Raw genomic sequence first — 13,913 nt, forward strand, 5'->3', positions numbered from 1 at the left:
AAATGTTAATTCCTCTCCGGAGGGACTTGTTTTAATGCTTCTCAGGCCTTACATTTATCATGTTCTGGCTTGAAGAGTAGCATATGTTGATGTCTTTGGTTGGCTTGTCCTTGGGTTGTCTTTGGAGAACACCAATAACATCTCCCATGACAATCCCCGCATTGGTTGTATTGCTTTTTTCCATCTGCTCCACCAGCGACTCTACTTTTTCCAAGTTTTCTCTGTAAAATGCATTGAATCAGTTGGTATTCTGTAACTTAAGTTTTAGATTTTAAATCTGCTGGTAACCACATACTTACGCTGCCTTTTGGGGCTCAACTTTATCTGTGTTGTTCTGTGCATCTGGTAGATTGAAAGTAATCTCAGGCGGTGGGACAGTTGGCTCGGGAGTTGTCTCAACTGTCATGAAACTGGTAGTTGGAGTATTAGTGGTCGTATGTGATGGTGAACTGGTAGTTGGAGTATTAGTGGTCGTATGTGATGGTGAACTGGTAGTTGAAGTATTAGTGGTCGTATGTGATGGTGAACTGGTAGTTGGAGTATTAGTGGTCGTATGTGATGGTGAACTGGTAGTTGAAGTATTAGTGGTCGTATGTGATGGTGAACTGGTAGTTGGAGTATTAGTGGTCGTATGTGATGGTGAACTGGTAGTTGAAGTATTAGTGGTCGTATGTGATGGTGAACTGGTAGTTGAAGTATTAGTGGTCGTATGTGATGGTGAACTGGTAGTTGAAGTATTAGTGGTCGTATGTGATGGTGAACTGGTAGTTGAAGTATTAGTGGTCGTATGTGATGGTGAACTGGTAGTTGGAGTATTAGTGGTCGTATGTGATGGTGAACTGGTAGTTGAAGTATTAGTGGTCATATGTGATGGTGAACTGGTAGTTGGAGTATTAGTGGTCGTATGTGATGGTGAACTGGTAGTTTGATTGTTAGTTGTCATATGTGATGTTGAACTGGTAGTTGGCTCAGGAGTTGTCGATCTTCCATCGATGCAGGTCACACACATCCATTCACTCCCATTTAAATACAGAATGTATCTGCTTTTTTCGTTCCCTTAAACACAAATAAACATTGGATGGATTTTATTGCAGTTGCCTAACAATTGAAACAATATCAGTTGCATGTTCATCAGTTCACATATTTATTGGTCATATTATTGCTGATTTTGTCATGCTATTAACTTCAAGCACTAAACGAATTGAATTTCTCAAACTAGTGCATTCTGTTTAAAAGGCTCAAGAAACCCTAATATTAGGCCTACAACTATGCTGGAAATAAGTATGCTGTCAGATATTTTTGATTCTGAAATCAAACTTTATAATTCTTAAGACTCAGACTTACCACTGCATGGTGCATCATGTCCATATGTAGCATTTCTACATGTCTGTTCAGGATCAACAGGAGGGATTTTCAAACAACCTAAAGAGAACATGACACATAATTCAACTTAACTGTATAATTGCAGTTTATGATTTGATTAGGCTATGTAGACTTGGAACAGCATTACAGATAGTTAAAACTGGTTATGTGATAAAAGTTTTTCTGTAGGCTATATAGTTTACATATCTGCATCGCAATCTGCATTGTATAAAGTGCTATAAAAATTAAGATGACTTGACTTGACTAGATGGCTGCAGAAGAGCACTTATTGGCTTATTATAGACATTTCCACTCCCTAACAGTTTTAGACATTATCGAACCACTTGTAACTTTTAAAAATCTGTTTGTGCCATTTTGTCTTTTTTGTCACTTTTTGTACTTAAGTGTGAAGTAGATGTTTGTAGGTAAGGTCACAAAGTCTCATGAAAAACAAAAACTACTTCAAATTGCGAATGAGGTTACACTGACAGCGAGTGAAGAGCTCTTACTTTATAATAACTGAAGCTGTACATTATTTCAGTGCAAATTCATTGAATATGGAAACTCCCATCAGATCAATGTGTATCTGCTTTGTATGTTATAATGAGAGGATAGATATAGAGAGATACTGAATGGATTCTCACAACCGGGATTGGTCATTATTTTCAACAGCAAAGCATGCTTTTGACTACAATGCTCAAATCACTTTGTAAATAGGTACATGCAATGGAAAATGCAATGTATCTGGCTGCGATCACAACTGATAGGATTATAGAAGAGTGTGAAAACTTACATGCATCTGGGTTACTGGCATTGCAGGTGGTGGTGATGGGTGTGGTAGGGCAGTTTCTATAGTTGTTAGCAATGGTGGTTGTAGATTGGGTGGTGGTGGTAGGGCTATAAGTGTTGCTTTTACAAGTCCGAGTATGATTTGATGTGGATCCTGCAGAATGGAAGAGATGAAATTTGTACTACACAAACTAAATATAACTCTTCTAAAGTAGTCTAAAATCGCCTGCGTTATGATCTGCTCTTTCTCAGGAACTCATTAAAGAGCTTACAGGACAACAAACACAGACTTCATTCAAATAGTTTGATTTGTATACTTTCAGTCTTACCTACGTTCTATTTTTGCTTTTCATCGATTGATGGAATGTTTAGAATTCATAATCTACTTCATCGTCACTGATAGCAAAGATCACTCATGCAAACACAAATGTGTGGAAAGTACATCTGTACTTAAGTGGGTTTGCATGTGAGTTAAACTGCGTCTATCGTAGGACGACACGTACCTGCTGAATTCAGGACTTCTGATGGAAGACATTTCGATCCATTTGGGAGAAACCACATTATTATGTTTGTAATCCTCTCATTCATTCTTACTTCATATTTCCCCCTATTGTTTGTTATGTTGAAATGGTATGATTTGCATTGTTCTGGAAGCAAGAGAGAACATTTAACTTAACTTTACAAAGTAAGTAACCTGTAGTTGATAAAAAGAAAGAGATTGATTCAGTCAACAGATAAAATATTGTTATATAAGTTGACAGGACAAAAGACAAAAAGCTTGAGATAATAAATCATGAAAATATTTGGTCACACTTTATATTAGGTGGCCTTAACTACTAAGTACTTATATCCAAAAAATAAGTACAATTTACTTATTGTGGTCATATTGTATTATAAAACACTTTTGCTGCTATTGAGGTGGGATACGGGTAAGATTAGGGACAGGTTTGGTGGTATGGGTCGGTTTAAGGGTGAGTTAAGGTGTAAGGGATGGATTAACAGTGTAATTATACATTTAATTATAGAAATTAATTACAGATGTAATCACATATATGTATTTTAAAATATATATGTATATATATATATATATATATATATATATATATATATATATATATATATGCGTACAATGTAAAAACATGTATGTACACAATAAGTGCATTGTATCGAATTATTAATTTCAATGTAAGTACATAGTAGTTATGGCCACCTAATATAAAGTGGGACCAAATGTGTTTTTACACTGAGCAGCGTTGTTAACTAAAATTATTTTAAATACCTGCTAAAACAAAATAAAATATAATAAAACATTTGATAAAACAGAATATTTAATATGCCTTGTCAAGTAACCGGGGAAAAAAGTTTAAGATGAATTACTAAAATTACTAAAACTGAAATAAAAATAAATTAAAGCTAAATTAAAAATTAATTAATTAATTAATTAAAAACAACAACAATAAAAAAAACTAAATAATAAAGACAAATAAAAATGACAAAATTACTAAATCTTACGAAAGCTATACATATAAAAATGAAAGCTAATTCAAAATATTCATAAATGTAATAGTAAATGAATAATACTAAAAATACTGTACCCAGGGAAGAGGTGTTTTGTGGGACATTTACTATGCAGAAATTTCCTATCAGTATTTCATACTCTGGTGAACACGTCACGTTTATAGCTGGGGGAAAAAAACATCAGCTCAATGATTCTGTCATTCTTCATAAGCACTATCAGAAAATAAATATACAGTATTCGCATGTAGTATATTTCTTATCTACCTGAACAGGTTGATCTATTGAAGCGCTGGTAATGTGTATCTGTCAAAGTCTCACCAATTATCATTATTTTTGAGCAGGCTGCACAAACAAAGACAACATGATAAGTCTCTGTGCAACAATATTATAAATGCATTTTTTGAAGGAAACATACTTATCTTGCACATAACACAAGAGATGATCATCAGCCACAGCAAATTCTGCTTTTTCCAAAACATAATTCCCAGAGACAGCAGCCTGTTAGAGACACAAGTTAGTTTTGTTTCCTACAGGCATAAATCATAAGTCTGAAATAATTTTCTTATTACATTCTTGAGATAAAGTCCACAGTCCAAGAGTTTGATGCATGCACATACGAAACCGTTGCATTATGAGCCGCAGCTCAGAGAAGCTGGACACTGACATACGGTTCATTTGCAAACATGCAAATCTATTTGGGGTTTAACAGTGAACTTCAGTGCATGGTTACATTCAGATCCAGTTTATCAAATCACGTTTGCTCACAGATATATATTAAAATGTCAAAATGTCAAATAATTTAACCAAAAGAACAAAATGCAATGTGTACCTTTCTTTACAATAAATGACACTTACTTTATTTTATTGCTTAATAAATGACATTCACACGTTAATAATTTTGACTGCAGTGAATAGATGTTTATGAGAGCCACTGAAAGCCAATCATGATGAAGAATGACATTCAGAATAGCCTTCAGAGTGTATTGTGTTTTCATATTATGTTCCTTGAAATGCTATTTCAAACATCCATGCAAATATCTGAATCCACAGGAGTTTGCCCTTCAGTATCATCCTGAAGATGCAAATAGTTTTGTAAAAGAGGTTCATTGTCTGAGTATCTCTGGCACACATGTGATCACATCATTAAGCTCAACAAATCTAATAATTCAGTGATATCAGGTCATGTCAGAGAACTGAAAGCACAATAAAAGGTTCAGATCAACACAGATATTTGTCAGTTTTTCAGTCAAAATGGCTTTTTTGGGTCTCATCATTTTATTTGAATCACTCCTTCAGAAGTGATATTAAATATTTATTTCTTAAAATAAGAAATACAAATATGATTTTACAGTTTTTTCCTATATGGGGCTAATCTAGGAACAGATTAACAAATATTTTTCCCAAAACAAGGGCCTATTGATTTCCATGGTATGAACACATTAGGGTAACTAATTGTGACAGCTGTGTACTGCATGAGAAATAAATAATAAATAATATTAAATAATAAACGTTTTGAAATATATATATAGAATGAACACATTTTGTACTCGTTTCCCAAAATGTACCAATGTCAAACTTTAAAGACAAATCTAGACAAAAGTAGTACAGTATCCTCTCTCAGCTTGAAATCAAAGACATGAAAATAACTGTTCTTTACAAAATTGTATGCAAATAAAGGCGATCAGTTTTAGTGAAACATAATTTAAAGAATCATTCTTATTAATAAATGTATTATATTTTAGGCTACATGGAAAAACAGATATGTAAATGGCAAATATGTAACACCAACTATATTGTTATTATATTTATATTGTGGTATTTATTCATGTTTGGCATAACAGACAGACAGTTTATGTAAACTTACCTATACTAAAACTGCACTGCAGAAACCTTTTAAAATACTGTCTTTGGGAATGCCATTATAACAAACAGCATGTCCTCTCCACGCTACACTACCTGGCTTTTACGCAGTTCATGACCAATGCAAAAGGTGTTTAAAATTACAATTTCTTTTTTTTAATGCAAGTAAAGAATGTGACAATGTTTACATGTAGCAAATACAGAACCCCATGAATCTAACATATAAGGGGGAAATATATATATATATATATATATATATATATATATATATATATAAGTAAAGAACGTGACAATATTTACATGTGCCAAAATGTAGAAACACTTGCACCAACAAACATATACTGTACATACTGACAGCCAACATTACAAGTCCGTTCTGATTAACTCCTGTATTTGCATTCATATGTGTGTGTGTGTGTGTGTGTGTGTGTGTGTGTCTAGGGTTGGGGAAGGAAGCATACAACTGAAATAGTATCATAATAGATTGATAACAGATATAAGTAGTGTAAAAATAAATAAATAAACAAACAAAAAATAATAATAATAGAGACAACAAATGTTATTAGCAACAATAACAACCATAATAATATTAATCATAATGATAATAATAATAATAATAATGATTTCATCAAAACTGGGAAAGGGTGGAGAACAATGAAGAGGGCAAGTAAAAAATAATAATATTAATAATATTAGTATTGAATTATAAATTAATAAATGTTTTAATAGTTGGGGGGGGGGGGGCTCCGATCCCACCGTGGCTACAACATATCAGAACTTAACTCCCCAACGGGGGTGCCAGGGAAGGATGCTGCTGGGCAACAGGACCCAAAGCAGTGAGACGTATGGTGCAGCCTAGACCAGAGACCTGCCACCCACATGGCACACATATGTGTAATTATTTATCTATTTTATTGTTTTTTTCTCATTTTCCTTTCACCTCCTTATATCTATATACATACACAGGTTCATAACAAGTGGGCATGTATTTCAGCTGAGATGTGATGTCTTAAAAAAAAAGTGAGGCATGCAAGTCAGAACCGGCCAGGGCAAGTGGCAGTGGAAGCGATAGCTCAGGGAGACACAAGCCCCACCTTACATCCACCCACCCGTATTACAACTCCACCACATCAGATACAGACCTGGATGTCACAGACTACTGGGGACCGGAGGCCAAACAAAAAAAGATGATATATTTATAAATATATATATATATATACCATATACATAAGAGTGTAAGTAGGTTAACCTTTTCTTAGACCCTTTCTCAACAGTGTTTTCTTATCGATGTTGTTGAAGGTCAACAGATTTCTGACTGCTGGAGGGTAATGAGAGCTGACCAGAAGGGGTGTAATTCTACTGTATTATGAGATGAACTGGATAGATTTTCCATTGAGATATAATCAATTAGTAGATTTTTCCAGGATGCAATATTTTCTTGATTTCCGGTTCATGGGGATAGTTTTCTTGGCGATAGCTAGCGTTACCAGGTGTAACTGACTGTTTATATTGTCTAAATTGATTATGGATATATCGCCTAGTAAACAAACTGATGGAGAATTTGGGATGTGACATCCCATAGTGATTCAATGACCTTTTCCCCCAAATTTCTAAAGGGCGTGAACATATGTATCTGGGTCATTTTGGGTGCAATGTGAACATGTTTCTGAAGTGAATCCCATTTTATGAAGTTTTTAAAACAGTGGTTTTCAAACTTTTTACACCAAGTACCACCTCAGAAAATATTTGGCTCTCCAAGTACCACCATAATGACAAACATTAAAATACAGTAGCGTAGTAGGCCTAATTACTCAGCTGCAGCTCTGCACAGTTGCCGGCCACTTTAAACATTGTAAATACAGTTTGAACATTAACACTGCACTGTGCTTACATACAGGTAAATAAAAACACTTAAAATGCACTGTACCTAAAAGTGAAAAAAAAAAACTCTAATGTACTTAAATTGAATGTAAAAATAAAATTTACAGTACTTGATCAAAAAATTAACAGACATCATTTAGCCACCTTGCAAACTTTTAAAAAGTGCTTTAACATTAATTTATATTTAATTCAGTGATTCCTCTGCATATTAGAGGGAGCCCGCATACCTTGAGAATCAGTGTTTTAAAAAATACTAAGAGTGTATGAACTGTGCAAAAACTTTAATAAAGAACAGCTAGCAAAACAAAACAACAACAAACACACAGAACTGAAGTGCTTGATGAGTCCAGGTGTTTATGGTGAAACACCTGGAGAGAACCGTCATGGTGAAAGCTGGCTGTGGAAACTCACTGGCAGGCTCCCATGTGTCATCCCAGGTTTTTCCACTGTGAAGTATCAGAAGTGCACATATCATTAGAACACAGAACAAAAATCAAGATCATTGCTGGTTTAATTTAGAGAGTTCACTGACATTAATTTAAATTTGTTAAACTGGCATTAACCCTGGCTTCTTAACGGTTTAAAAACACTCTTGAATCAGCTGGAAAGGGGCTATGACTTAAGTTGCAGAATACTGAATAAGTTTTAAAATGTCAGCATGTTTTTATGTTGCTTCCAAGCAGATCTGGCGGTTCTACAGACTCAGGGATAAGGATAGTGACTGCATCTTGCTCCCACTGCCATTCATCATTGTTCTCCTCTTCTTCATGTTTAATACTGCTCTTCTTTTTCTCACTGCCCTAATCTTCCTCATGCATTCTATCACCAGTACTGTCACTGGTCTCGTCTTCATTGCAAGACACTACAGGAAACAATTATACGTCCAAAACCTCAAAAAAAAAAAAAAAGGATGCAAGTTTATTAATTTGAGTCTTGATGGATGCATTGTTACATCATCTAGTACAGTTTAGAACACAATCAGTGCTTTGAAAATCACATGTAGAACAGCATTCTCCATCTTAGAAATATTGCTAAATTAAGACAAGTTTAGTGCTTCAGATGCTGAAAAAGGATTTTATGCATGCATGATTCACTACTGTAACACATTACTGGGTAAATGTCCTCAGTCAATGTCCTGCTCAATAAATAAGCTTATACAGCACACATTTCCATTCAGGTAAGGACATGTTTCTTGTTTATATTTCTGTGATGCAAAGCTGGATTTTGATCAGCCATTACTCCAGTCTCAAGTGTCACATGATCCTTCAGAAATCATTCTAATGTGCTCATTTCATATTTGGTTATTGTCAGTGTTGGAAACAATTGTGCTGCTTAATATTTTTTTCTGGAAGCTATGATACTTTATACAGGATTGATTGATTGAACTATCACTTTGAAAAAAAACTTTTGAACAGTAGTGCATGTTGTTCCAAAACATTTCTATTATAAATAAATGCTGTTCTTTTATTCAAAGAATACTAAAATGATCTCAGTTTATAAAGAAATATTAAGCAGTTCAGCTTTTTCCAACACTGATAATAAATCAGTATATTAGAATGATTTCTGAAGGATCATGTGAGTAATGATGCTGAAAATTCACAGAAATAAATTATATTTTAAAGCATATTAAAACCATTATTTTAAATTGTACTATTTCTAAATATTATTGTTTTTGTCTATATTTTTGATCAATTAAATGCAGGCTTGATGAGCATTGGAGACTTATTTCAAAAACATAAAAAAATCGTTATAGTTCCCACACTTCTGACCAGTATGTGTTTACAGTAAATGTGCATAAAGAACATACATACCCACATATATACTGTATAAGTGTGTGTGCATTTATTAATCTGTAATAAATTAATTATCTGTTGCCTGAAGTCAACTTTGTCTGAGAGTAAATTTATTAATAGTGTGTATTAAGGAATACCACTGCAAAACAGAACTTACCCTTTCTTCGCTTCTTCACATTTGGCCCCTCCTGACTCAAGGACCGGGAGATGGAAGAGGCAGCAGGAGGAGGACAAGACTGTGGAAGAGAGAGATCTGTGGGGATAAGAGATGGAGGAGAGACAGAGGTGGCAGAAGGTGCTGGAGAACAGATTGAGGTTTTTGTCCTTTTCTTCCTCTGTCGCAAAGACTTAGAGCGTGGCAGTGGAGGTGGAGGAGGAGAAGAGTGTGGAGGAAGAACAGCTGTAAAAGTAGTAGAGGAGGGAGGAGAGAGAGAAGTTGGAGAGCGTGGGGAAGACAGAGGAACAATGTTGAGTTTAAATACAGTCTCAGGCTCCTTTTTGAGACTCTTTGGCTGCTCCACCGTGAGGCTCTCCTGTTTTATGGTGAGGCTCTCTGGCTGCTCCACGATGAGGCTCTCCGGCTGCTCCACGATGAGGCTCTCCGGCTGCTCCACGGTGAGGCTCTCCTGTTTTATGGTGAGGCTCTCTGGCTGCTCCACGATGAGGCTCTCCGGCTGCTCCACGGTGAGTCTCTCCTGTTTCACAATGAGGCTCTCTGGCTGCTCCACGGTGAGGCTCTCCTGTTTTACGGTGAGGCTCTCTGGCTGCTCCACGGTGAGGCTCTCCTGTTTTACGGTGAGGCTCTCTGGCTGCTCCACGGTGAGGCTCTCCTGTTTTATGGTGAGGCTCTCTGGCTGCTCCACGATGAGGCTCTCCGGCTGCTCCACGATGAGGCTCTCCGGCTGCTTCACGATGAGGCTCTCCTGTTTCACAATGAGGCTCTCCGGCTGCTCCATCGTGAGGCTCTCTGGCTGCTCCACGATGAGGCTCTCCTGTTTCACAATGAGGCTCTCCGGCTCCAATATGGAACCGTTGCTGGGGCTGTTGTGCGGCTCTGCTATGGGGATGGCATTGTCCAGCTGCTGTGCTGTGGAGGTTGCTTTAATGCAAGTTTACATTCACATCAAATCTGTACATATTAACAAAGAAAAAAAATACATGAATTTTAAATCATTATTATTTCTGAACAAAAATCTTGCTCTTACCCTTAGTCAAGATAAATTCATAAGCCCTTTGCATCTTCTCCAAAACATTTCTATTGACAGGAGTAGGGTGCAGATGGGTAATTATGTCTGCAACCCACTTATTTGAAGCCTTTTTATTTTGTTTGCCAATAAATAAAATGGGCTTGTAACCAATTGCTTCAAGTTTCCGCACCTGAAATGAACAAAAGCAGTTACTACACATTAGTTAAACCCACTGAATTATTAAATACATTAGTACTGTATAAAGCAATTTTATTTTAAAGTCATGAATGCAAGAAAATGAGCCTTGATCTGTTTCATAAAGATTAATATTTGAGAAAAACATTACTGCATCTTGTATTTTATACGATAAAAGCTCAATTTTAGATAAGGCCAGTCATTATTTGACAGAGAACACACCGTATTGTTTCTCTTTAAATATAAAGAGTCTTCCTTGTATGAAATAAGACTAAGTTTATAAAGGCCACATCAAACTGCTACTAGTCCATGATATTCACTATATGACAAACATGGGCTTTCAGTTACACGTCAAATAACACTTATGAAAAATGATCATTTTTACTTACTACAATACGGGCAGAATCAATTATACGGCCAGTATTTCTGCTGTTCACCACAGATTGCCCCCACTGGCTATCCAGTGACACCACTTTAGCATTTATTTTTTGTTTAGTGGACAGACTTCCAAAGCAGAGATAACAACTTTTCCTGCTTGCCTGATTGGGAGTCTGGCAAGAGGGGCAGGGCCGGAATTTGGGCCTCGTCATAACTTGACAAGAAATATACAGTAGACATATACACAAAAACAGACAAGTAAAGAGAGTTTTTGTAGGATCTATTGAGAGAAACAGAAAGATGGACAGATACGACAACTATAGATGTAAACAGAGAGAGAGAGAGAGAGCTACAGAGAGACAAGCACAGGTTAACAAGACGGATGTGTGTGTGTGTGTGTGTGTGTGTGTGTGTGGAGGGAGGTTATAATAATGGAGAATGTTGGGAGCTGGCAAATTTGAAGAACCTGAAAAAAGAAAAAAAAATATTCAGAATTGAACTCCTTACATTTTGACCCGTATTTTCTTCATCGGTGTTGGCAGACTGGTCAGTTTTGGACTGTTTTTGAGTTGTACTACGTGGGATAAAATGGGCTTGGACAGGTGGAATTTGGATATTTCTGCTGTACCCTTTTATTTCTTTAAGCAAATGACAGACATGGAAAACGTAGCCTTCTTTAGATAAGAACACTTCATTCGCTTTATTATAGCATATTGAAAATTTGTGATGAGCTACAATATTGTTGTAGTTATGAATTAATTAGTATTGTTTATTATTGGTAAGATTTGTGTTTAATGTATAATTCTGTGTGGATGTTGAACAATTACAGGAAAACACACCAATCTGGCAACACTGATCTTCATCTGAACATTTATAAATGTGTTGTGAGCTACTGTAATACAGGTAACTAAAAACACATCATAACTAAAAATCTCCTATGATATTGCATGATTATATGTGGAAAAACACTTGAATTGAATTAGCTAGCCTACTACACATTTGGTGCAGCGAGTTATAATGTCATTTAATGCATCACGAAACTGCTACCTTGCACTTCTAAAGGGTCTAAACACAACTTCTTAACCTGATTCAACAGTTTTTGTTCCGTAAATTTAAGGATTGTTCCCATCTGTGTTAATTAAGTGTTCTACTTACCAGGTGGAAAATCGCAGTGCACCCTGGGATCGCGCCTTACAATGACGTCAGCGTCACTGACTGATTTATCAATAAAGAAATAAAAAATCAATCAACAAATCAATATATAAATAAATAAATAATAGGTTGATTGCATGCATCGCGCTGATTAATCATAGATCCAAGGTGATCCTGATCAAGCGTCTATATGTGACGATTTGGGAGTGAGAACATGTAGCAACACGTGTAGGCACTGTGGGATCTGATCACGCTGTCATTGGCTGATTCCTTTAGACTCCGCCCACTCCTCCTCCAGCACCAATGAGAGCAGCCGATGCCTCTTTTTCTTCTTTCCTTTATTCAGTTCCATTAAACCAAAACACAAGGTAAATATAAGGCAACATTGCACATCTCAAAGCATGCAAAACAGAACAATAGCGCAAAAAAAAACTATGAAACTAATGTGCAAACATGTAAGGGTTTAAAATTAAAAAATGCTCGGTAACACTTACAATACGGTGTCATTTGTTAACATTAGTTAATGTATTAACGGACATGAACAAACACTGAACAATGCATCTATTACACTATTTAGTTAATAAAAATACAGTTCATTGTTTATTCATGTTAGTTCACAGTGTATTAACTAATGTTAACAAACACAACTTGTGATTTTAATAATCCAGTAGTAAATGCTGAAATTAGCATATATGATTCATAAATGCGGTAGATATTGTTCATTCTTAGTTCACTGAAGTCATTAACTAATGAACCTTATTGTAAAGTGTTACCAAATGATCTTGGGCGACTGACACGTTTTTAAGTATTTTTCCTGTAGAAATAACATGTTTTTAAACATCCTTTAAAAATGTACTTGAAGCAAAGCTGTATATAAGTAAAAAGTAAAGTCGTGACGTATTGTCAAGTATGGTGACCCATACTCGAAATTGGTGCTCTGCGTTTAACCCATCCAAGTGCACACACACAGCAGTGAGTAGTGAACAAATCCACACACACACACACACACACACACACCGTGAACACACACCCGGAGCAGTGGGCAGCCATGCTGCAGCGCCCGGGGAGCAATTGGGGGTTCGGTGCCTTGCTCAAGGGCACCTCAGTCGTGGTATTGAGGGTGGAGAGAGCGCTGGACATTCCCTCCCCCCACCTACAATCCCTGCCGGCCGGGGGCTCGAACTCGCAACCTTTCGATTACTAGTCCGACTCTCTAACCATTAGGCCACGACTTTAACCATTAGGCCACGACTTATATGGTATTAATGGTATTAAGGCTTGATTTCAGAGGTTTGATCTTGAATAAAAGTCTATTTTGTCTTGTGGCACTGACAATTGTCCCCCACACTTCGCCTCTTTAAACAAGTAAAAAGAAAATCTGTCTAATGTTTTGATATTATAACTTTCACATGACTCATTATTTAGTCACAGTGATGTCAGATCCTGAGACATCAGGCTCTTTGTTACTTAAATATTCACACCACAGTCAATCTAAACCCTGAAGATCAGAGATGAATCTATAGCTTCAAATGCAAACACACTTTAACATGAACAAGCCCTCCATGTCAAGAGCAAATATGAAGCAAAGGCTCCCTCTAATGTCACTGTAGAGTCATATAAAGCACTCTCTAGAGTGTTTGACCTTATTTTATGTTTTAAAGCATGAACACATGCTGTTAAATGTTTCTAATAACATTAGAAGGTCTGAACAGAAAAGCATCATGACAGATATAAATGCCAGGCTTTGGTTGTAAAGCCAGATTTCACATTAAAGAGCGGATCGATCAGGGTTTTATTG

The 13,913-nt window shown here is 36.2% G+C and overlaps 1 protein-coding gene across 1 annotated transcript; it reads right to left on the bottom strand.

Annotated features, from left to right (window-relative positions):
* Positions 1-7,675: 7,675 nt before the first annotated feature.
* LOC306850886 (uncharacterized protein) lies at positions 7,676-12,352 on the bottom strand. Its single transcript, XM_079386830.1, has 5 exons — positions 12,119-12,352; positions 10,975-11,429; positions 10,409-10,580; positions 9,361-10,302; positions 7,676-7,856 (listed from the first exon to the last, which is right to left on the bottom strand). The coding sequence occupies exons 2-5, from the start codon at positions 11,173-11,175 to the stop codon at positions 7,792-7,794; spliced, it is 1,380 nt and encodes a 459-aa protein (XP_079242956.1). The 5' UTR covers positions 11,176-11,429; positions 12,119-12,352; the 3' UTR covers positions 7,676-7,791.
* Positions 12,353-13,913: the final 1,561 nt, after the last annotated feature.

Source organism: Barbus barbus (assembly GCF_936440315.1).
Source record: "Barbus barbus genome assembly, chromosome: 30".
Lineage (NCBI taxonomy): Eukaryota > Metazoa > Chordata > Actinopteri > Cypriniformes > Cyprinidae > Barbus > Barbus barbus.